This window comes from Myodes glareolus, chromosome 22 (genome assembly GCF_982192425.1).
Source record: "Myodes glareolus chromosome 22, mMyoGla1.1, whole genome shotgun sequence".
Classification (NCBI taxonomy): domain Eukaryota; kingdom Metazoa; phylum Chordata; class Mammalia; order Rodentia; family Cricetidae; genus Myodes; species Myodes glareolus.
In genome coordinates, this window is record NC_142047.1 from 51,485,703 (window position 1) to 51,508,864 (window position 23,162).

At 45.8% G+C, this 23,162-nt stretch overlaps 1 protein-coding gene across 4 annotated transcripts in view; it reads left to right on the forward strand.

Moving 5' to 3' along the window:
* The first annotated feature begins 765 nt into the window (after positions 1 to 765).
* The window catches only part of Zc3h18 (zinc finger CCCH-type containing 18), a 39,755-nt gene continuing 17,358 nt past the window's right edge, over positions 766 to 23,162 (forward strand). For 2 of the 4 annotated variants that reach the window (XM_048437446.3, XM_085681839.2), the window contains exons 1-7: positions 766 to 905; positions 6,656 to 7,200; positions 9,912 to 9,996; positions 10,897 to 10,968; positions 19,635 to 19,783; positions 20,080 to 20,172; positions 20,892 to 21,049. In XM_048437446.3, coding sequence (XP_048293403.2) covers positions 6,670 to 7,200; positions 9,912 to 9,996; positions 10,897 to 10,968; positions 19,635 to 19,783; positions 20,080 to 20,172; positions 20,892 to 21,049 — 1,088 coding nt within the window. In that variant the 5' untranslated portion in view covers positions 766 to 905; positions 6,656 to 6,669. Of the gene's footprint in view, positions 906 to 1,141; positions 1,847 to 6,655; positions 7,201 to 9,911; positions 9,997 to 10,896; positions 10,969 to 19,634; positions 19,784 to 20,079; positions 20,173 to 20,891; positions 21,050 to 23,162 lie in introns of those variants that run through there. The other 2 variants (XM_085681838.2, XM_048437448.3) reach the window with 2 other exon arrangements.

A 23,162-nucleotide genomic window follows, 5' to 3' on the forward strand; every position in this document is an offset into this window, starting at 1 on the left:
TAGTAGCGATGAGGGAGGGGGTTTAAGCCAGCATTAGCAGCAAAGCCCCAATTACACTGGGTCATGATAATCACATTTAACGAGATCAAGACTATTTAGCGCCACTCAAAACGCTACACTTATCTCCAAAAATATCTCTCTGGGGAAGAGGGGGCGTACCAAGGCCTTGAGCACACTTGTTCAGTGCTGTCTCTACTTCAGAGCTACCCTCCAGTCCCCAAAACACTTTTGGTCAAGCATTGATATTTAATAAGACAGGAAATTCGGGTCTGACAAAAACGAATCCCAGTCGGGCGGTGGTGGCGCACACCTCCCAGCACTCTGGGAGACAGAGGCAGGATAAATCTCTGTGAGTTCGAGGCCAGCCTGGTCTACAGTGTGAGATCCAGGACAGCCAGGGATACACAGAAAAAACAAAACAAACAAACAAAACCGAAATCCAAGTTTTCAGGTCCTGAAGCGTCCACAAGCGCACACCAAGAGCCTCAAAGGGCTTTCTCTACCCTGCTCACAATCTGCCTCACTTCCACCAGCTCCCCATCCCGGTAAGCTACCACCAGAGGTCGGCAGACTCTGCGCACGCGCCACTAGGCGCAGGCCGACCTCGGTGGGCGTGCGCAGCAGCGGAGACTCCAGAGCGCGCGCCGCGGAGGCGGGGCCCCAGAGGCCGGAAGAAAGCGCGAGGAGGGCGGGGCTAGCGAGGGAAGCCCGCTGGCCCGCAGTACGGCCGTCGCGGCTTGATGACGTCGCACAATGGCCGGCCCCCGCGGGTAGTGGAGCCCGTTTGTTCCGCCCGCGTCGTGCCTGAAGCCAGAACCAGTGATAAGTGGAAAGGCCGAGGAACGTCCTGTCCACGCCGCCCCCATCCCAGCGGAGCCGTGGCCGCCTCCCATTCTCGCGCTGAGGTAAGCAGGGCCGGCGGGCTGTGAGGAGGAGGCCGCCCCAGCGGCGGCGGGAGCGAGGCCCGGGAGCCCGGCGCCGCCTCCCGAGCTTGGGCGCGCTCCCGGCTGTGCGCAGCCGCGGGCCGAGGCGCGGCCCGGGACAGCGGGCAGGCGCGAGCTCGCTCCGGCCTGGGACGGCCCGGCGCCTTAGCGCGCCGCGGTCTGCCACGGTGAACTTGGTTTTTCTGAAGCTGTCATTTCTCTTCCGGGCCACTCGGCGTGGCACATGTTCGCCGCCTACAAAGGGGGAGAGGAACACGCAGGTTGGCTCGGGAGGAGGCCCGCCTGGACTGTCGGCGGGCTCGACGGAGAACTTTGAGCTCTCTGGAGCCTCCTGCAACTTGCTCCCGCAACTTCAAGTGTGCACAGGTTGGACGTACCCACTGTGCCCCTAGAGGCCTTGATCTCTGTAGGAAGTGTAACCTCGCATCTTGGACTGGGAGCTCAGAGACACCGAGTCTTTGGCGTAAAGTAGCAACAGTTGTGGTGCTGGAGGAAATTAAGACTTACAACCTCGCTACTGCTGGAGGTTTAGTTTTCCCCACATACACTGACAGCCGAGTTTGCCAGGCACAATAATAGTAGCTTTAAATGAGCTCTGTTTAGGATTTATTTGCAAGAATAGGTAATTCTTCAGACCCACTTGGGGAAAATGAAAGAGGGTATTTGGTTCATCTTGACATTTCCTGTCCCAACGCAGGGTTTGAGATTCTCAACCCCTAGGCTAATTACCATTTCCAAGCCCCCGAGTGGAGACTGTGTTTGATCTGAGCGCTTATGAAGCCCAGCCAGTTCTGGAACCAGTTCACTATGCCCCAAAGCCTGAAACTCCTCTTCAGTTGTAGGTGGGGAATGCACAAACACTTTAAGAGAACTTTGTGGATTTACTTCAGAACACCCAGCAGGTAAGCTCTTGCCTTGCTCATCTTTAAAGAGATACCTTGGCATCTACAGACTGTCTCAAGGTGACTACTCCTTATCAGAGAATTTTTGGTTGAGTTTACATCACTTTGGAGTGGTGTTTGTCAACAATCCTGACATTCTTGCTGTATACATTGAAACTGTGAATGAGGATTTTAAGCAGTCATAATAGAGCTTAGACATCAGCATAGGACCTGGTCTGCTCAATGTAGTTTCTCATAGCTGGGCATGGTATCCCACACCTTGAATCACAGCATTTGGGAAGCAGGGGTGACAGGATCTCTGAGTTTGAGGCTAGCCTGGTCCACATAGTGACTCCAGGACAGCTAGGAAAGAAAAAGTTTCCCAGAAGTTGTGTTTGTCTGTTATTGATTCCCCTTTGCTGAAGCCCACATGGAACACCTGTCTCAGTGGTAAGCCACATGAAGAAATTGGTTTAATTTAATAGTCTCACCACCCCCATGCTTGACCAAGAGTCGTTTTTTTTGTTTTGTTTCGTTTTTTTGAGACAGGGTTTCTCTGTAGCTTTGGAGCCTGTCCTGGAACTAGCTCTTGTAGACCAGGTTGGCTTCAAACTCACAGAGATCCACCTACCTCTGCCTCCCGAGTGCTGGGATTAAAGGTGTGCACCACCACTGCCTGGCTGACCAAGAGTAGTTTTATCTGGGTTGGCAGTTCACCAGGCCAAGCTCTTAAGTTGTTTGTTGCAGTTCTTCAAAGTGACCCAACTGTGAGGAGAATGTGACATTACTGTTCTGCCATTAGTAGTGTGGTTGGAGTCAGTTTGGCTCCCAGGTAGTATAGTGTGTGGTGTGTAGGCTACTGAGGGCCAGCCCTTTGAGAGCCTCCATCCTTTCTCACCCTGAAGGAGCGGGAAGAGTATATGTGTTCCTTCACTGTGACACATACCTGAGGTGATGAACTCCTACAGAGAAGAGGTAGAAGTTGATTAGTGGCACATACCTTTAATCCTAGCAATCAGGAGACAGATGCAGGCTGATCTCTGTGAGTTTGAGGCCAAGCTGTTCTGCATAAAGAGTTCTAGACAGCCAGGGATACATAGAGGAACCCTGTCTCAAAAAGAAAAATTTTTTTTTAAAAAAAGGAGGCAGGGGGAGAAAAGGCATATTTTGGCTCTCGGTTTGGTGTATTCTAGAATCTAGACCATATTCAGTTGGTAAGGTAGCCAGAGTGTGATAGAGCAAAACCACTCATCGTCTCATTAAATGCTGGAGAGCAAAGAAAAGAATGAATTCCTCGTAGGCCTTACTGTCAAAATTTTCTATAGAAAGATTCCTGCATCTCTTAGTAGTGTGTCCCTAGGAACCAAGACGTTAACACTTGGCCTTTGGTAATTTAAGATCCCAACTTAGAGCTGAGGGAGAGACCTCCCAAAAGCCTTCAAATAAGCTGTTGGAGTTTATATGATAGGTGCAGTTAGATAAACAGAATAATGTACAATATAAGAAACAAGATGCCTAACGTGGAGTGGAATTTGGGGGTTTTGAACTGCCAGAAAGGAAGAGAGAGTTTGAATGTCCAGGCTTGTTCATGCCTGTCATTGGTTGCTCAGAACAGCCTGTGATCCCAAGAGTCATCTTGCCTCCCCCACCCCCTACACACACACCAGGACAGCCACAGGTACTTTTGAAAGTTTATGGCATGTGAAGGCAAAAACTGCCTTCACAAAATGGACTTCTTGTGACTTACTGCTGTAAGTAACTGTAAATTCACCTGGAGGGCATGAAGGTTTAGTGGGCATATACACAGCACACCAGCCTTTCAGAGCTAGTCCGCCTGGCTGTGTCTTTGTGGTGAATGTCTAGTGCATTGATATTTGGAGGAAGGAAAAGAGACAGAGCCTATAGCTTTGTAAAGACCCTAGTTTATTCGTGGTCTGTACCAAAAAGAATTTATAGTAAAACTTCAGTAGCTGAGACTAGAACTAATTCCATCTGTGATCTGGGAACACAGGTTCAGAATGTCCAAATGATGATCCTGAGTCATACACAGTAGCCTTCTCTCCTTCACCTGCCTGCTTCTTAGTAAAGTTTAGCTGTTTAGTTGGGCACTCTGTCTCCATTTCTTACCATAGGATTTCCTTTCAAGATTTTCAAAATATGAAAAACAACTCATTAACTTAATTTTAACTGAAACCAAAAGCAAACCAACTTGTACCAGGGCCCCAGAAAAGGGCTGTGACCAAGTTAGAAGGTCTTGTGAACCATATATAAGATAGTATGTTACAAGGAGGGTAGCATCTTGGAGCTGGACTTTGTTTTCTACAGTATCGGTTGTATGACTTCCAAATTAGACAGGATATTTGGTTTTGCAGAACAGTTGATTTAAAAGATAACTTTGTTTACAAGGTTGCCTTTAGCTATAAAATACTAGAATAGGAATTTTCGGGTTTCAAGTAGGGCATATGAGACTTGGTAACCAGTTCAGCATGACTGACTGCCTATGGGTACCAGGTGCTACCACTAGACAGCTAAAGAGATGAGAAGTCCCTGAGCCTCTATGAAGACTTAAAAATATACAATATAATAAAAACTGCAAAGCTAGGGATCAGATGTTACATACTAAGGAATTCATGTCTTCCTTAGTGTTGATATATTGGGATGTTGTCTTTGGCATTAACTCGGCTTAATTACTAAAGTTCTACCTACCCACACACTAGCGCTTTGCACCAACTTTCTCTTAGACAGTGAAAAAGCACAGAGCCCCTGTCTACATGATATTCACCATTGCCCACTTCAGGACCCTCGCTGTACTCTGCAGAGATCAGAGGCTGTGCACATAGCTTCTGAACTTGTTCTTATTGCTTTTTGCTCTCTCTCTCTCTGGGCTGTAGTTCATTGTGTAGTCCAGGTTGGCCTCAAACTCTCAACAGTCCTCTTGCCTGGTCCCATAAATCCTAGGTTTCCAAACTGACATGTGTTTATTATGCTCAGGTAGGATGACTTAATAATCCCTTCAGTATTCCTTCCTCAGCCCTGTTGCTAGACAACCAGAAAACCTTGACTGCCGTGTATTTTTGAGTAACCTATGATGGTTTTGGTTTTTCCAGACAGGGCTTCTCTGTGTATTCCTGACTGACCTGGAACTCACTCTGTAGAGCAGACTGGCCTCGAACTCACAGAGATCCTCCTGCCTCTGCCTCCCGAATGCTGGGATTAAAGGCATGTGCCACCAGCACCCAACAGGCTACAAGTTTTTAAAAGTACAAATTTGGGTTCTGAGCTGAAGCTTAGTGATAGGGCACTTACATGGCATATGTAAGATCCAGAATTCAATTTTTAGCACAGTGCTCACCCTACAAAGCGCATAAATTGAAACATACATTTTATCTTTAATAGATAAATATAAAGTTATGTAAATATAATCTATAAAGAGCATAAATATAAAGCCGGGCAGTGGTGGTTTCGGGAGGCAGAGGCAAGCGGATCTCTGTGAATTCAAGACCAGCCTGATCTACAAAGTGAGTTCCAGGACAGGTTTCAAAGCTACACAGAGAAGCCCTGTCTTGAAAAAAGCAAAACAAACAAACAAGAACATGAATATATGTACCTTTAAACACATAGTGATCCCAAAATGAGTAAATTGTACGTTTTGCTAGGTACCAAACAGCCTGTTTGTGTTTGTTTGTTTCCAGCCTCAGAATATAGAGTCAGATAAACTGCAAACCCTTCTTCCTCTATGAAGTAAGTTGGTATCTGTTGCTGTTGTGATAGCAGTGCTGGATCCTGGGTGCTGTACGCGACATCTACACTTACTTACTCTCTGGCTCCAGCTTAGGTGGCTGCTTTTAAACCAAGTGCAGCCATGTGCTTTTTTATTGAGTCAGGGTTTTGCTGTGTAGTGTGAGATAGCCTCCTGCTCCCAAGTGCTGTGATTATAAGCATGTGCTGATACACCCCGCAGAGCAAAGTGTTTTCTGTGAGTTGTGGAGGTGGAAAACCAGAAACATTTGCTTTCATTATATGATTAAATCTGGATTTGTAGAAATAGAAGTGAGTCTTCTAAAAATAAAAAGTTTTTTTATTTAAATATATGACTTAAGGGCTAGAGACAGCTCAGAGGTTAAGAGCGCTGGCTATTCTTCCAGAGGTCCTGAGTTCAATTCCCAGCAACCACATGGTGACTCGCAGCCATCTATAATGAGATCTGGTACCCTCTTCTGGCATGTAGGTATACATGCAGGCAGAATACTATATACATAATAAATAAAAAAAATCTTTTAAATGTCTAAAAATATTGTCATGATCCATTTGTACAACAGATAACTTTGGTTGTTTGGGTTCGGGTATCACTGGTCCTAGAGCAGTGCCTTTGAAGAACATGCTGGAGGCTGGGTGGCAGGTCTGAACGAAGTCTTGGAGTCTGAATCTTAAGTACAGGGGAGGGATTGAAGAGGTGACAAGAAGCTTGCTTGATAGGCAGAGTAAGAGAAAAAGGGTCAGTTGAAAACCACTGCTGACCTAGGGTGCTACCTCATTCCACTGTAGAAACCTTCAGTAGTCATTCCCGTGAATCCCGGTAGCTGCCCTTTGCAATCCATGACTTATTGTTCACTTCTCTTCTCCTGTTCCGGCTGCAGGCAAGAGGAAGGACTGAGTGGAGGCCAACTATTCCTGGTGGAGTTATGCTCTGACACTGCATGGGGAGTTGTGTGGGTTTGGGAGGGGCTGTATGGAGCAAGGGCAGATTGGATCCTTCCTCCTCCTCAGGGCAGAGGGCATGTGGGTCAGGAGGATAGGCCTGTGCTGAGTCTGTGCTGTCTGTCTTTGCAGATCTGCGGGTCCTGATGGATGTGGCTGAGAGCCCTGAACTGGATCCTCACTCCCCAGAGGATGAAGAGCAGCCGGCGCTCTCTGATGATGACATTCTGAGGGAAAGTGGATCTGAACAAGATTTGGATGGAGCTGGGGAAAGGGCTTCTGATTTGGAAGATGAGGAAAATACAACTAGGGTACAAAGCCAGGAAGAGACTCATTCTGATGAAGAAGACCAAGCCAGTGAACCCAAGTCCCAGGATCAAGACTCAGAGGCTCATGAGCTGAGCAGGGGCCCAGCAGGATCTGTGTGCGAGGAGGGGGATGACGTTGAGGAAGACCGAACGAGTGACCTCAGGGATGAAGCCTCCTCAGTAACCCGGGAACTGGATGAGCACGAGCTAGACTATGATGAGGAGGTCCCCGAGGAGCCGGCTCCTGCTGCCCAGGAGGAGGAAGGGAAACCTGATGTTCAGAGTGTGGGAGAAAAAGAACCCACAGAGGCTGCCAAGGAGAAGAAGAAAGAGGATGACGATGGAGAGATTGATGATGGAGAGATAGACGTGAGTATGGTGGAGCAGGCAAGGACCCTGGCCCTTCAGCAGACATTCCTGATCCAGGAGAAGCAGGCTCCCTTGTTCCCAGAGAGATGGTCAGTGGTGGGCTGGACCAGGCATGCAGTAAAATGAGAGCTAGTGTTCACAGTGGAAAAGGGAAGGTAGGCTCGTGCAGAGGGCTTCTGTCAGTAGCCACAGAGCGTCCATGGACCCCAGAAGATGCCTTCTTTAAATCTGGCCTTCATGCGGGTCATGAATGTGTGGAAGTCAGGTTTCTTTACATATGATTCTATTGTAAGCTTGAATCTGGAGGTTTTGAGGGTCACAACCCAAAGTTCAGAGCAGTTGAGTTCAAAGCAGGTGAGGGAGGGGCAGAACAAATCAGCCATCTGGGGATTCTCAGGTGCCTCAAGAGGAATCCGCTCATCTGAGTCGTTCTGGTGAAATACAAGTTAAACATCTCTGGGGTGATCCAGGGAGAGTGGGCCAGTATCTGAGGACCCCAGATTTCCGTATGCACCATCCCTGCAGCAGTCTGACACCAGTTCATTTTAGGGTGTCATGGATGGAGGATGACTCCATCCATACAGGGAAGTTGATAGTAGGGCTTTGGGTCCCAATAGTATAGTAGACCTGGGTGGATGGGGTATGTGTGGCTGCAAGCATAAAATAGCAGATGTTTCACCTTCTCTTCCAGCTGTGTAGTAAATGGTCTCTGGAGTCAGCTCTCTTAGTTTCCCCTTGTGAAGGACTTTGCTGTGCAGACTTTCTTGTGTTTTGCCATTTGTGCTTCCACTTTGGGGAAATTGATCTTTACCTCAGTGTTGGTAAAAGGGAAAAGATGTTGTGATGTTCAAGTTGAGGTTAAAACCTATGTTTTAGGTGTGCCTGGTGTCAGATGCTTCCTTTTCCCACAGTGAAAGATCAAACGAGCTTGACAGTCTTCATAGGAATTATGGAAGGCCTTGGCATTGGTGGCACTGACATTCTTCTATTGTACTGTGGGCATGGGCAATGGGGAGATGGACTGAACCAAGCCTGCCCTAGACAGCACCTATGGTCTTCGTCTGCTCATTTCCCTTGGAAACAGTATATGAGATGAATCTGCCAGTTGACTTTCTGGCCCAATACAGTTTGGCAGTATGGTTTTGTTTTTGCCTACTCTGCATGGTAACCCCATGTAAACTGTCCTGTACTCCATGGGAAGCAGCATGTTACTAAAAGACCCCAGCCCAGCATCCTTCAGCCACAGGAGAGGCTGGCTACTTCCTTCCTGCCAGACTGTTCCTCTAGTCCAGGGCACCCCATGGTTCATACTTTTTGGAAGCTCTAGGCATTAGGGTTCCCAGACATGTACCAGTCTCAGAATAACATACTGAAAATATAACAGGGCAGGTAGGCAAATGGGCACTGTGAGTAATAGTTTGGGCCCAAGAGAGCACAGTGACTCTGGGCCAGCAGCCATTTTTCCTGGAAGCTCCTCTCCTTGACTATGTCTCTTTCTCCCACTCTTGTATATTGCTTGCATATTGACTTTGTTTCTGCCCCTGTAGGCTTATGGACCACTGTTATTCTTGCTTAGTACGTACATTGTTCTTTTCACAGTCTCAGGTGATTGCTGCATCACCAGACTCCCTCCTCAGGTGCAGTCTCCTAGCCAAAGACCTGCTTATCTTCAGATTGCCCTGTAGGATAAGCATCTCTCAGGCAGTGCCCCTATGTAAGTGTTCAGGAATGCATGCATTTGACTGTGGGTCAGCTGCATTGGACACTTGCTTATTGGTGTGTGCTGGCAAGGATGTTCTTGGCAGCTGACCTTTAGTGATTAACAGGTCCTGCAGAACAGGTGTGGCTCAGCATCCACCTGCCACCTCAGGAAAGCAAGGATATCCTTACTGATCCTTCTGACCTGTAAAAGTGCTTTTGTGTCCCAGAGACACCCTGGTTAGTTTCACCTGCAGGATACCAGGAATAGCCCGTATGTGTTGGACTTGGGGTTACTCCCTCACTTGCTGCTTCATGGCTTTGTTCTGCCTTTGTCTTATGGGGTCAGCAAGCCAAATCAGGAAGCATTTTTTGCTCACTCTTTCCCTGGTGCCTGGGCTATCCAGAGAACACAGGACAGGAGTACTACAAGGAGTCTCAGTGACAAGGCTGATGGGCATAGGTTGGTGGGACAGGCCTGGGCACAGAGGTGGTTGGGAGATCACAGAGCAGTGGTCAGGTCTTGGCTGCCTGTGAGAACCCTGGGAATACAACTTGGGTTCTGTTCTCTAAAGTTTTTAGGTCTCTCTAAAATGATGGTGAGGTAAAGAATGAGCCACAAGGTAGTATTGTCCATCACAGTCACCTGACTTCCCTTGTCAGAGACATGAATTATTCAAAGGGCATGGAGTACTAGGTTTGTACACTGCTAGTGTACAAGGTAGTAAAGACCACAAAGTGTGACCATTGCCTGCTCACAGTTGATAGAAACAGATCAAAGCTCTGCCCTGACATGTCTGGTGGAGCCCATCATTCCCACAATATTCTTCTGAGGTTATAGGTGATGGAGAGACCATCTGTTGTGTAGCTGAGCATTTCAGATTGGGAAACTGGAGGTGAGCCTTTGGAAAGGCAGATGCTCTCCACACCCAGCTCTGTGCTGCTGGCCTGGTGGAGGGGTATGATGGGCAAGGTGGGTCAGCTCACCTCCAGATGACTGTCCTCTGTTTCAGGATGATGACTTGGAGGAAGGTGAAGTGAAGGACCCCAGTGACAGGAAGGTGAGGCCTCGCCCCACCTGCCGATTCTTCATGAAAGGTAATTGTTTACCTCCAGCCTCTGCAGCCATCTATGTAGCCTCTGCTTTCCTGGGACCGTGGTGGTAATCCATCCTCATCCGGGCACACTGTTCATGTCAGTGAGGCTTCATGGGACTAGACTACAAGTTGGTGGTAGTGACGATGGTATTGGTGGTAGACAATAGACCCTTTACTGGTCCTGTTCTCACCTTAAAAACTGCCTTGGAGGAGAGCCTCCTGGTGTTCTTACCCTGTAGGTTTCAGGCCTACTGTTTACAACAGACCCAAGGTTGCAACAGACAGTGGCAGTTTCTGTGTGGTCAGCTGTTCCACTGTTAGCATTCCCCACTTCTGTAAGAAAGAGCCACTTTTTACAAGAGAGCAGAAGTAGGTCCTTTGGTGCTGGGGGGTGGTATTAAAAGGGCAAAGGAGAGCCTCTGAGGGCATTCCTGCAAAGTACTAGGACAGTTAAGTAGCTTCAGCAGGGGTATTTGAGTCTTGCTTACTGATCTGGACTGACCACATTACAAGTAATGTGATGCTCTGGCTTTGTAAAGCCTGGGAGGAAACAGAAGTGAAGTTAAGGCCAGACAGTGGTGGCATGTGCCTTTAACCCCAACACTCTTGAGGCAAAGACAGGCAGACCTCTGAGTTTAAGGCCAGCCTGGTCTACAGAGAGAGTTCCAGGATAGCCAGGGTGGTTACACAGAGAAACCCTGTCTCAGAAAGAAATAATTAAGAGTCTCCAGTCTGCAAGATTTGCCTGGATGTGCTGCAGTGTTTTGGGTATATTTCTCATTGAGCGGTTTCCTTGGACAGATAGGAAGGTGTTTTCTCTTGCGCGTGGATGACTTTGCTCGCTGGCCAGCCTGTGTGTGCAGTCTTAAGTTCACAAGAGCTTCCTGTACTTCTTTTCCAGATGTTGTGACACCATTATCCACTCTTCTTCCACCAATACCAAATTCCATACCACTCAGAGGCCAGGTTAAAGGTACAAAATATCCTGTGTTCACTCTCTGTTGTGCCTTAAAGTCCCCTGCGCCAGAGGCCAGACTTCTTTCTCCTGGATCCAGAGCACAGCTGGGACGCCAACAGGGAGGAGGCTTGAGGGACAGAGCTGCTGTGACCCTATCCTCCTTAGTGTCATTAGAGCTGGGGAGGAGATGCAGGTTAAAGCCATGGCCCTGCACTTGAAGAACAGGAACTTCCACAGGTGGGCAGTGGAATCCTGTATTATTCATGGGGAAGGCTGTGTCCAAAAGTGATCCACAAACAGCCCTGTCCCTAAGGCTAAGAGATTCCCTGGTGATGGGACATTCATGAAAATCCTGCTCAGGCTCACTTCTCTGGGATTATGCTCTTGGGATGTCAACTAAAAATAGTTGACAGATAAAAGTTGCACAGTCAATTGTGTACATTGGGGGTGGGGTGCACAGGTGACCTTCACTTGACATTGACCCAAGCACCCTAAGAATGAAAGACTGTAACATACATCTTAATTCTTCAAACACTTTAATATTTAAAGTGCTGGGCTGGAGAAATGGCTCAGAGGCTAAGAGCACTGACTGTTCTTCCAGAGGTCCTGAGTTCAATTCCCAGCAATAAATAAAAAAAATAAAATAAAATATTTAAAGTGCTGTATTTCAGCCGAGCGGTGGTGGCACACACCTTTAACCCCAGCACTCGGAAGGCAGAGGCAGGTGGATCTCTGAGTTCGAAGCCAGCCTGGTCTACAAGAACTAGTTCCAGGACAGGCTCTAAAACTACAGCGGAACCCTGTCTCGAAAAACCAAAAAAAAAAAAAAAAAAAAAAAAGTGCTGGTATTTCAAGAAATATAAGTGCAAGCAGGAGACCCTTTTGAACTAATGGCATGAGGAATAAATGTAGTCTTTCTCTGCAGACGTGTAAATTACAGTATCAGGAATCTGCATGCAGTATGTATCTGTACTTGGTTCTCATTAGTACTGCTCTCAGACTGCTGCACAATGCCTTTGCAGCACAGGAGCTTACCAGTTGCTTGGGACAGGCTGGCAGCATCAGCATGGAGTCTCTGGAGCAAGAGCCAGAGACTCACACCCTGGCCTAATTCTCAGAACTTACCGAGCACAGAACAGATGAAATGTATTGGAAATGCAAACCACCTCTTTGTGAGACATCTGCATACACTGGGATTGGGATTGTTGCCTTAATCATCACACTGGGTGGACACTGGTTACACTAAGCTGTGTTTGGATTTTTGTGAGTGAGGCTATGCCAGAGGAAGTTTTCTGCAGTCAAGAAGTGGGAAGCAGCTTAGAGTTTTTATTGCTTTGATAAAAACACCAATTACCAAAAGCATGGGGGGAGGAATAGTATTTTAGCTTACAATTCCACATCATAGTCCATTATTGAAGGAAGTAAAGGTAGGAACCTGAAGGTAGTAACGTTTCCAGGGTGTTTTTAACCAGTGCTTCCCTTTTTCTCATCCTATTTATGGTATACAAAAGGGAAAAAAATGATGGAGCTTGCAGTTCCCTGAGATATCTTTATCATCATTACAAGAAATTTATTTTGATGCAATTTTTTTGTTTGCCTACAAGTTATAAGTTTGGTGTTCTGTTGAAATCAATTGATTTATCATCCTTATGATAGGGCTAAAGAAACAGTTTATTAAGAGCAGGTATGGTTCTTGGAGGACCCGGTCTAGTTCCCAGCACCCATGTCAGGCAGCTGACAACTGCCCATAAGTTCAGCTTTAGGAGGATCTGATGCCTTCTTTTGGACTCTGTAAATACTGTACTCAAACATGGGAGTGCACATACGTACCTGCCATGACCCCCCCCCCAATCTTCAGCTGGACTTGGTGGTGTGCACCTTTAATCCCAGCACTTGGGAGGCAGAGGCAGACATATCTCTTGAATGCCAGGCCAGCCAGGGCTACAGATACTGACTCAAGAAAGAAAAGAATGTCAATAATGAGATAAGTTACTTTAGTAATAAAGCTTGCTGTCTTAGCAAGGATGTAGACATATGAAATCCTTGCACACTGCTGGTAGCTCCTCAAAAGTTAAGGGATAGAATGACTATATAGTTCAGCAAGTGTCTGAGGTAATTTAAGTTGCTGTGATGAGATAAGATACCATGACCAAGGCAACTTATAGAAAAGGTCTATTGGGGCTTACAGTTTGAGAGGATGAGTCCATGAACTTAATGGCAGAGAGAATGGCGGCAGACAGGCATAACTCTGGAGTAGTAACTAAGCTTACGTCTTTATCTGCAAGTAGGAAGCAGAGAGGGAGAGAGAGGAGCATTAACCAGGAATGTTATGGACTTTTGAAACCTGCAAGGCTACTCCCAGTGACATACAACCTAATCCATCTGATCTTTCCCTAACAGTTCTACCAGCTGGCCCAAACATTCAAATATATGAGCCTGTGAGGTTCGTTCAAATCACCTCATTTAGTCCACTCTCTGGCTGCATTTGGTTTGTGGCCATATCATGCAAAATGCATTTACTTCGATTTTAAAAGTCCCCAATGGTCTTTCATAGTCTCAACAGTCTAAAGCAGCAGTTCCAACTTTTGGATTGTGACCCCTGGGTCAAGCTAACCTTTCTCAGGTAAATATCTGTTGGAAAACACAGATATTTACATTACGACTCATAAGATTAGCAAAATTACAGTTATGAAGTAGCAACAAAAATAATTTTGTGGTTGGGGATCACTGTAACATGAGGAACTGTACTACAGCATTAGGAAGGCTGAGAACTGCTGTGTAGTTTATGTCTGATGTCAAAGAGCTTAGTTGGCTTTGTCCTTCCAGATTTGCTGACTGAAGCACACTTCTCTTTTCTGGGCTTGTTTCACTCCCTGTCTACATTAGCTTTCTTTGGCAGATGCCCCAAGGCTTTGGTACCTCCATCCTCCTGGGGTATTCAACACAATCCAGGCTTCACTTCCATAGCTTCATACAATGGCCTCTTCCAGCCTCCATGCAGAGGCTTACCTACCACACACCTGACTTGAGCCACTCTTCCTTGACTGTACGAAAGATTCCACCGCCCCTTTACTGTATCCTTCATGATTCCAAAGCCAGAACCCATGCTGTCAAGTTTGGCTGCCTGCTTGGGGTGGAGCCTGGTCCCTTCCTTAAATTACATTTGCATAAACTTGATTTGTTGCTCTTTAGGAACACATAATTCCTCTGGCCTTTTCACAGATTGTAAGACTAGCTGGATGGGTTCTTACTCTAAGGGCTGTCTTGTAATTTCCTCTGCCACTGAAATTCCACAGCTCTTCAAGTTAGCCTCAGACAGATTCTTAGGACAAAAAGTAGCTACATTCTTTGCCAAAATATCACACAAATGCTCTATAGCCCAGCTGTTAATGTTGTGCCCATATGAAACCTCTTGAGCTGGGCCTCTGTAGTCCACATTACTCTCCTCACTACTAGTAATCTTCCAAGCTCCTATTAGGATGGCCCATTAAGCCCCGTTTACAATATTCAAAATCTAGTTTAAGGTCCCAAAATCTTGCATATTTCTCAAATAAATAAATATTGCATGGTCAGGTCTACCACAGCCGAAGCCCCATTCCTGGTACTACCTTTTGTCATAGTTACTTTTAAGTTGCTATGATGAGACAACATGACCAAGGCAACTTGTAAGAATAAAAGAATCTGTTGGGGCTTCCAGTTTCGGCTGGTGACTGTGCACATCATGGTATAGGGAGCAGGCAGGCCTGGTACTAGAGCTGTAGCTGAAAACTTCTGTCTGCAAGTAGGAGAGCTAACTGGGCTTGGTGTGGGCTTTTGAAATCTCAAAGTCTACTCCCTCCTCCAGCAAGGCCACACCTCCTAATTCTTCCCAAACAGTTCCTTCAACTAGACACCAAGCATTCAAACAAATAAACCTATGGGGTCATTCTTTTTCATAATACCACTGCAAGCCCTCCTCTGTGTTTGTGCAAGAGAAATGAAAATGTGAACACTCAAAAACTTGTGTGAGGGTGCTCTTGATTCCCGAGTTGATTGATCTGGAAGCAGAGCTACACAGTACGTAGTGATTTAGGAGAGGGCACATTGGGGATGAAACTCAGAGCCTTGAGTCTGCAAGTTGAGCGCTAGACCACTGAGTTAAACCCCTTAAGGGGCTCCACTGTGGCTGTGCCCATTAATTTTCCCATTTTATTCATTCAGTTCTACCAGTGTCTGATGATGTCTGAGTCATTGTGTTCTCTAATGTTCTGTGATGTACATCCTTTTCAAGTGCTTATTACAGCCATTTGTGCATCTTAGCTGTGTTTGCTCACTTTTGGATCCCTGTGTTCTTCGTGTGTATAACATGTCATGTCTCAGAGTGGCCTGTAGCCTTTGGGAGTCCCAGAGACCGTTCAAGGACTCAGAAATTAGGCAGTTTTCATAGTGATATGCAACTAGTTGGTAAGTAAGGCACTCCTACTATGAGCGTGCATATGCAAAGACCAGACTTGCCTGTCAGTACGAAATAAATTTTGACAGGGGTTTTTTTGTTTATTGTTTTGAGATAGAGTCTCATTATGTAGATCAGGCTGACCTCAAACTCACTTGCCTCTGTCACACTCACTCATCCACCCAAGTGCTGGATTAAAGGCCTGCACCACTATGCCTGACTTTGACAAGTTTGGGTTTTGTTGTTGCTGTTGTTTTTTGTTGTTGTTGTTGTTATCATCGTTTTTGGTTTTTCAAGACAGGGTTTCTCTGTGTATCTTTGGAGCCTGTCCTGGGACTAGTTCTGTAGACCAGGCTGGCCTTGAACTCAAGAGCTCCACCTGACTCTGCCCTCCAAGAGCTGAAATTAAAGACCTGCACCGCCATCTCCTGGCTTCAAGATTTTTAAAACCAGTGAAGCACTTTGACTTTTATATACAGGCTGTATCTACTAGCTGTTTGCAGCTGCTTAGACTAGCTGAAAAGGAAACCAAGGCGTACTGAAGTAGGGCCACTTTGTCAGAATATGTGCTCTGGACGGAAACCAGTGTTTTGTCTGGAAGGGTGGATGTTGTAAAGTTATCTTTGCTGTTGTGACAGGTGTTTTGCCTGTGGTGGTGATCATGCAACTGATAATAGCCAGTCCAGCCAACAGATCACTTAAAGGCTTAAAGGTCTGCTCATTTCTGGCTGGGTGGTGGCACACACCTTTAATCTCACTATTTGAGATGCAGAGGCAGGCAGATCTTTGTGAATTCGGCCAGCCTGGTCTATGGTTTGAGTTGTAGGACAGCTAGGACTGTTACACAGAGAAACACTTATCTCAAAAAACCTAAATAATGGGGGCTGGAGAGATGGCTCAGAGGTTAAGACATTGCCTGCTCTTCCAAAGGTCCTGAGTTCAATTCCCAGCAACCACATGGTGGCTCACAACCATCTGTAATGTAATGCCCTCTTCTGGACTGCAGGCATACACACAGAAAGAATATTGTATACATAATTATTTAATTAATTAATTGATTGATTTTAAAGAATATTAAATAAATAAATAGTATCTACCAAGCATAAAAATAGAATTGCTGAGATATGAGCCACCAGTTAAGAAAAAGAACATTTCTTTCCATTGATACCCCATGTGTAGATACCCTCTGGATTCCAGAAATAGCTAGGTGTCGGTGGCCTACACCTTTTATCTTAACACTTTAGAAGGAGAAGCAGGTGCATCTGTCTGAGTATGAGGCCAGCTTTGTCAACACACAGTGAGTTCCAGGTCAGCCAAGGCAACATAGTGAAAGCCTGTCCCAAACCAAACAAAATCCAGAAGTTGCATTGTCCCACCTAGCCTCTGTGAGTCTCCACCCTCCTGTTTCTTAGCACAATCAGAAGCAAATGACTATACTAGTCTAAAATACCTTTATTCTTGCTTCCTTTTCATTTTTTTTCTAATTAAGAAATTAAGATTTTAGGGGGCAGAACATATGTATGTGGAGCTCAGGACAGTCCATAAGAGTGGCCTGTGGTGATCAAACTCAAGTCATCAGGATGGGTGGGCAGGACACATACTCTGCTAAGCCATCTCACTGACATGTTTTCTTTTTCTTCTTTAATTATGGAAGTAATATTTACTGATAGTAGAGCAAGTAAAAGATAGGGCTAGGGATGTAGCTCAACAATAACGTACTTAAATCACTTAAAGGCTTAAAGGTCTGCTTATTTCTGGCTGGGTGGTGGCACACGCTTTTAATCCCAACACTTGAGAGGCAGAGGCAGGCGGATCTCTGTGAGTTCAAGGCCAACCTGGTCTATAAGAGTTAGTTCCAGGACAGGCTCCAAAGCTAAAGAGAAACCTTGTCTCGAAAAAAACAAAAAAAGAAAAAAAAAGTGCTCTGTTCATGTGTCCAAGGCCCTGAGCTCCATGCAACAGGTAAGGACAGTGCACCTTGAAGGCATTTCTTCACAGTCCTAGCAATAATAGTGCAGGTCCCTCGCCCCCATGAAAGACAGTTTACCTGTATAAACGGGCTTCCTGTACGCCATGATCATTTATTAGTGATCATAGATCATTTGATTCATTTTAAATGAAGGGATATCTGCTCAGGCTGTGTGATTGAGTGGCTGTTTTTGGAGCCATTGTCATTATTTAGGTGGTCAAGGGTGAACACTCACAGGGACCTAACTTAGCTTCCTGAGAGCTGGGTTCTGTCATCCTGACACTGTCAGGGATGACACTACACCCTACCCCACCCCCCCTTACCTTTCCTCTGTTTCTTCCTCCCATGCGTATATTCTTCTCTTCTTTCTGCCCAAAGGTTTGACTGTGAGATTTGACAGTGGGATTGGGTTTTGGATTTGCTTTTGTTTTGTTTTGTTTTGATATTTTAAAACAAATAATAAATGCCTACTTTTCTACTAACTGGGAATACATTTTAGGTATAAATCATATGCTTGATTTTTTTTGTATTTTCTGACTTTCTATAATGAGCTTTTATTGCATTTTTTTAAATCAACTCCTTATTGTATATACAATATTTTGCCTGCATGCCAGAAGAGGGTGCCACATCTCATTACAGATGGTTGGGAGCCACCATGTGTTTGCTGGGAATTGAACTCAAGACCTCTGGAAGAGCAGCCAGTACTCTTAACCGCTGAGCCACCTCTCCAGCCCCCTTTTTTGTTACATTTTAATTACATAAACAAGGTTGATCATGAAGAAGTGGATGGTGTCTGCATCTGTCTTCAGCTCTAGGACTCAGAGGTCCAGATTCCTGGGCAGGGAGCTTCTAACTCATTTAACTTAACTTTTGCGAATCTTAAATACTTTCAGGAATGAAAAAAGGTATTTTATCATTTTTGTGTTTGCAGGGAAACAATTTTGAGTATATTTTTTGTTTTCTATTGGTATGCTCTTTGTATTGAGTTGGTTTTAACTCAGGCTTCATTTGTCCTGTTATTTAAAGATGAAACTTGCCCTTTTCTGAGGTACTAAGTGATTATTTCTACTTAACTACATAAAGGAAAACATGATTTGTTAGCAGAAATGTTCAACTGGAATATCTGTTACAGACTGAATATAGTTTTTAATTTTTTAAGGTTATATGTATTAAGCCTAGGAAGTGTGTTTAAATCTTAGATGCTTCTAGTAGTGTGTATGTAGTACTTGTTTTTTTTTTTTTAGGTGATGCTTGTACATAGGAGACACTGAGCATTTTAATTTATTTATTTTTTATTTTTATTTTATGTGCATTGACATTCTGCCACGTGCCTGTGAAATTGGACTTATAGACAGTTGTTACCTGCTGGATGGGTTGCTGGGAATTGAACCCAAGTCTTTTACAAGAATAGCCACTGCTCTTATCTGCTGGGCCATCTCTCCAGGTCCTCCCTTATTCACACTTTTTTTTTTTTTTTTAAGAACCAGAAATAATTCTAAAGTGGTTTGGAGAGGGCTACTCTGGGACAGAATCAGCAGAGATCTGGTAATATTTGTGCCTCCCATTGATTTCCACCTCAGCATGAGTCAAAATGAATGTTCAGGCAGGCATCTGCTGAGGCTCTAGGGTTGCCTCTGCCCTTAGCTCTAGAGACTCTCTGACTTCTGATTTTATCAGTAATCAGACAGTTGATATAGCCAGCTGTCCTGTGGTATCCATGGGAGATTGGATCCCAAATATCCATGGATGCCAAATCTGAGGATATCCAAGTCCCTATTACAAGATGGTATAACAGTACTCCCCTGTAATTAAGCCCTCTTTAGATAATTTAAAATCCTGGACACAGTGTAAGTCAGTCCTTTTTATACTGTATTGTTTAAGGGTGAAATGTCTCTATATGTTCACTGCAACACAGAATAATTTTGATCTGTGGGTGGTGAATCCACAGATATAGAACCTGCAAAGTGACTATGAATAGGCCCTGGGAGTCCAGGCAGGGACTCTCATCAGGAAATGGTATCTCCTTGAAGTGCCTGGCAGACCCATTGGCCCAGACCAGCCCTGCTCACCTCTGTAGGACTGTGGTAAGACACCTGTGTACACAGGGAGAGGTAGGCTGAGCTGTTACTGGCCTGAGGCTCTCTAGGAAGAGGCTCAGTGACCTGTGGGAGCAGGAGTAGTTTGATGGGTGCTTCCCAAGTTGTCAGTAAGCACCCCAACTGCTGCCTTCCAACAGTTGGGCTCTTGGTACCTTTTCTCACTGGACTTTTGTTTCCCTAGGGAACTGCACCTGGGGAATGAACTGTAGGTTTATCCACCCTGGAGTGAATGACAAGGGGAACTACTCCCTCATCACCAAAGCTGAACCTTTCCCACCCAACGGTGCCCCGCCTCTCGGACCTCACCCATTGATGCCTGCCAACCCTTGGGTGCGTGAGCTCCTCTTCCATTCCAGCAGATGGAAACCTGAGTTCTGTCTGAATCTCAGGCTGAAGACAAATGTGTTCCTTATAGAAAAGGCATCCTGTACCTAAGAGTCAAGGAGCACCTGTTCAGGGCTTCTTGTGCTTGTGTAGAAGTAGCCTTGGATGTTCCAGGGCATGTGGGTGGTTGGGCAGGAGAGCCAGCTGTGTGTGGCTGTCTGGCTTGTCTTTTAAGTGTTTGCTCCATATCTTAATAGGTTTTTAAGTACTTCCTCAATATTTCTCTTCTCTTTTTCTAATAGGGTGGGCCAGTAGTTGATGAAATTTTGCCTCCACCCCCTCCAGAACCTCCAACAGAGAGTGCCTGGGAACGCGGACTCAGACATGCAAAAGAGGTAAGAATTCAGTGTACATGGAAGGAAAAGCACAGTGGTGACCCCTTTAGTGAGCCTGGCAGAGCTGGCAGAACGTTGATCCAGAGAGAGTGGAAACTCAGTGAAACCTCGGAAGCTGTGAGATTATTTCTGGGCTTAATAGAGAAGGAGAAATAATATTTAGCCATCTCTGCATTGCAGACCCAGTTACAGGCAAATCTCAGTAGGCCAGAGACTCTTTCTGGACACGGTCTTAACATTTTTAAAGTGTCATGGGCAGCCCAAAAGACTAATTGTCTCTGACCGTTACCCTGGGCAGTGAGACAAACCCTGCCTTTCTGTAGGTCCTGCCTCCTGCCTCCTGAGACTCAGTGTCTGCTCTCTCAGTCCTCCCTTTGCTCCACTGTGGCTCCCAACACCTACCTTGAACCAGTGTCTGTTAATATCCAGCCTTGGTTTCTTAGTGCCCAAGTTCTCTCTTCAGGGAGATTGAAATAAAGGCCTTAGTTACATGTCTTCTGGGGTCCTTGTGTAATCCTAGATGCCCACTTACACAAGTAATTCACAGCAGGCCTGTGTAGACCAATCTTTGAGGCCTGCAGAAGACTGGAGTCCTGTGTTTGCCCATACCCTTTGGCATTGGTGTTGTGCTTTGCTGCAGGCCTCGGGCTCCCTATGTTCCTCCCAGTGAATTTGGAGATCTTTATTTCACACTGATGTCGATCTTCTTTTGGTGCTAGGTTTTAAAAAAAGCAACCATTCGGAAAGAGCAGGAACCTGACTTTGAAGAAAAAAGGTTCACAGTAACCATTGGTGAAGATGACCGGGAGTTTGACAAGGAGAACGACGTCTTCCGAGATTGGAATTCTAGGGTCCCGAGAGATGTCAGAGACACGACGTAAGGAATCCTCTGCTTGCCCTCGCCCATTTATGCCCTGTCAGGAGTAGACACACACAGGTCCCTGGGCTGGGAGGCTACCTCTGGGGTGCACTTCCAAAGTTCCTACAGGCTCAGCCTATGCCTTCGTCTCCTCACCTCTTCCTCAGTTACTTGGGGAATGAGGTTTTTAAAAAAGACTCACATGAGCTGGGCAGTGGTGGCACATGCCTTTAATTCCAGCACTTGGGAGGGCAGAAGAAGCAGGAGGATCTCTGTTAGTTTAAAGCCAGCCTGGTCTGCAAAGCGAGTTCTGGGACAGCCAGGACTGTTACACAGAGAAACCCTGGGGTAGGGGGATTTATGTTTATGTGTGTGTGTGTGTGTATCCATGGATGCCAAAAGAGGGCACTGGATCTAGAGCTGGAGTTACAGGCTGTTGTTAACTTCCCAGCATGAAAACTAAGAACCAAACTCATGTCCTCTGGAAGAGCAGCAAGCAAGTGTCTTAATCACTGAGCTACCTCTTCAGTCCCCGCCTCAGACATTTAGTGATGGTCTTTTATAAATCTCAACAGATGGGAGTGGTGGTACACTAGGGAGGCAGAGGCAGACGGATCTCTTGAATTTGAGGCTAGCCTGGTCTACAGAGAGAGTTCTAGGACAACCAGAGCTACACAGAGAAACCCTGTCTCAAAAAAAGAAACAAAAAATCCTCAATAGGGGGCTGGAGAGATGGCTCAGTGGTTAAGAGCACTGACTGCTCTTCCAGTGAACCCGGGTTCAATTCCCAGCACCCACATGGCAGCTCACAACTGTCTGAAAATCCAGTCCGGGGGATCTGATACCTTCACACCAATGCACATAAAAATAAAGTTAAATAAACCATAAGAAATATTGAAAAAAAAATCCTCAACAGAGAAATTGTGTAGTTCTGAGGACTAAAGTCAGATCCAGGGGACAGTGTGGCTTTGAAGGTGCTACTCCTCTGATTCTTCACTGGGGGCTCCCAGCCTTATTGGAAAGGTGATGGGCCACATTTCTGCCTGCTGAGGGCACAAGGGGGGGCCTTAGGACATGAAGATGCATTATAGCCCCTGCTGTGATGCAGTCAAATCACTGTCTTAGTCTTGTAGGAACTCTTGTCTGCAGTCCTTATCTGCAATTTTTCATTACTTTATTGGTTCAGAGGTATAGAAAGAAGGAATAAGTAATTGTGCATGAGCACCATTGCCTATCTGCAGCTGCCCACTGCCTGCCCTGCCCCCCCCCCCATCCACAGCTGCCCTGGAACTCTTTCGTCATTGGGTAGGGCAGGTGCGATCCACTAGGAGGGTGAAGTAGTAAATTTGGTGTATGGCATAACTTTGCAGTCAATGGTTTGAGTTAGCAAATTCAGAAATACTGAATGAGAATTCTAAAAGTAAGCAGTTTGTAATTTTGGTGAGTTCAGTTACATTGTTAGAGTTACTCTGCTTTTAGCTAATTTCAGCCTTCCCTAGATTGTAAGCTCACAGTATAGTGGTGGAGTTTTGAAGTGAGAGTTGTTGGGTGTCCACGTTGTTCAGTGGGACACTGAGAGGCCCCACCCTCGTGTGTCCAGCCTGCTCTCCTCCCACACTAAATGAAGCACATAAAATCCTGGAGCTCATTTGCCTCGTCCCATGCTTCAGGTGTCTTCCCTGCTGGAGTCTCCTTAGCTGGGCTTGTGTCTCTTTCTCATGTGAACCAGACTGTCAGCATGTCTGTCTAGCCTGTGAATATGCTCATTGGTTTTTTTATTTGGGATATGCTTATGTCCCAGTGCAGGATAAACCAGCATGGTGATAAGGAGTACCCTGTCATGTCTTCTCACTTAGTTGCCTCTTTGTGGACTTTCTGGAGTGAGATCTGCATTTCTGATTGAATATGTGTCATCCCAAGCACCTGTCCTCTGCTGTTGTAAATGACTTCTATGCATACTGCCTCCTCATTAGCTGGTGAGCTCTATGTGAGGACATAGGTTTCCATGTTAGGCTTTTGTCCTTCGTTCTGCCTTTTTGAGGTGAGTGGGTGGATGATTGTGTGAACTGACTCTGTCATGGGCTGTTTAGGTATAGTGTCACAGAATGGCTCATGGAGACAGTTTCGCTGC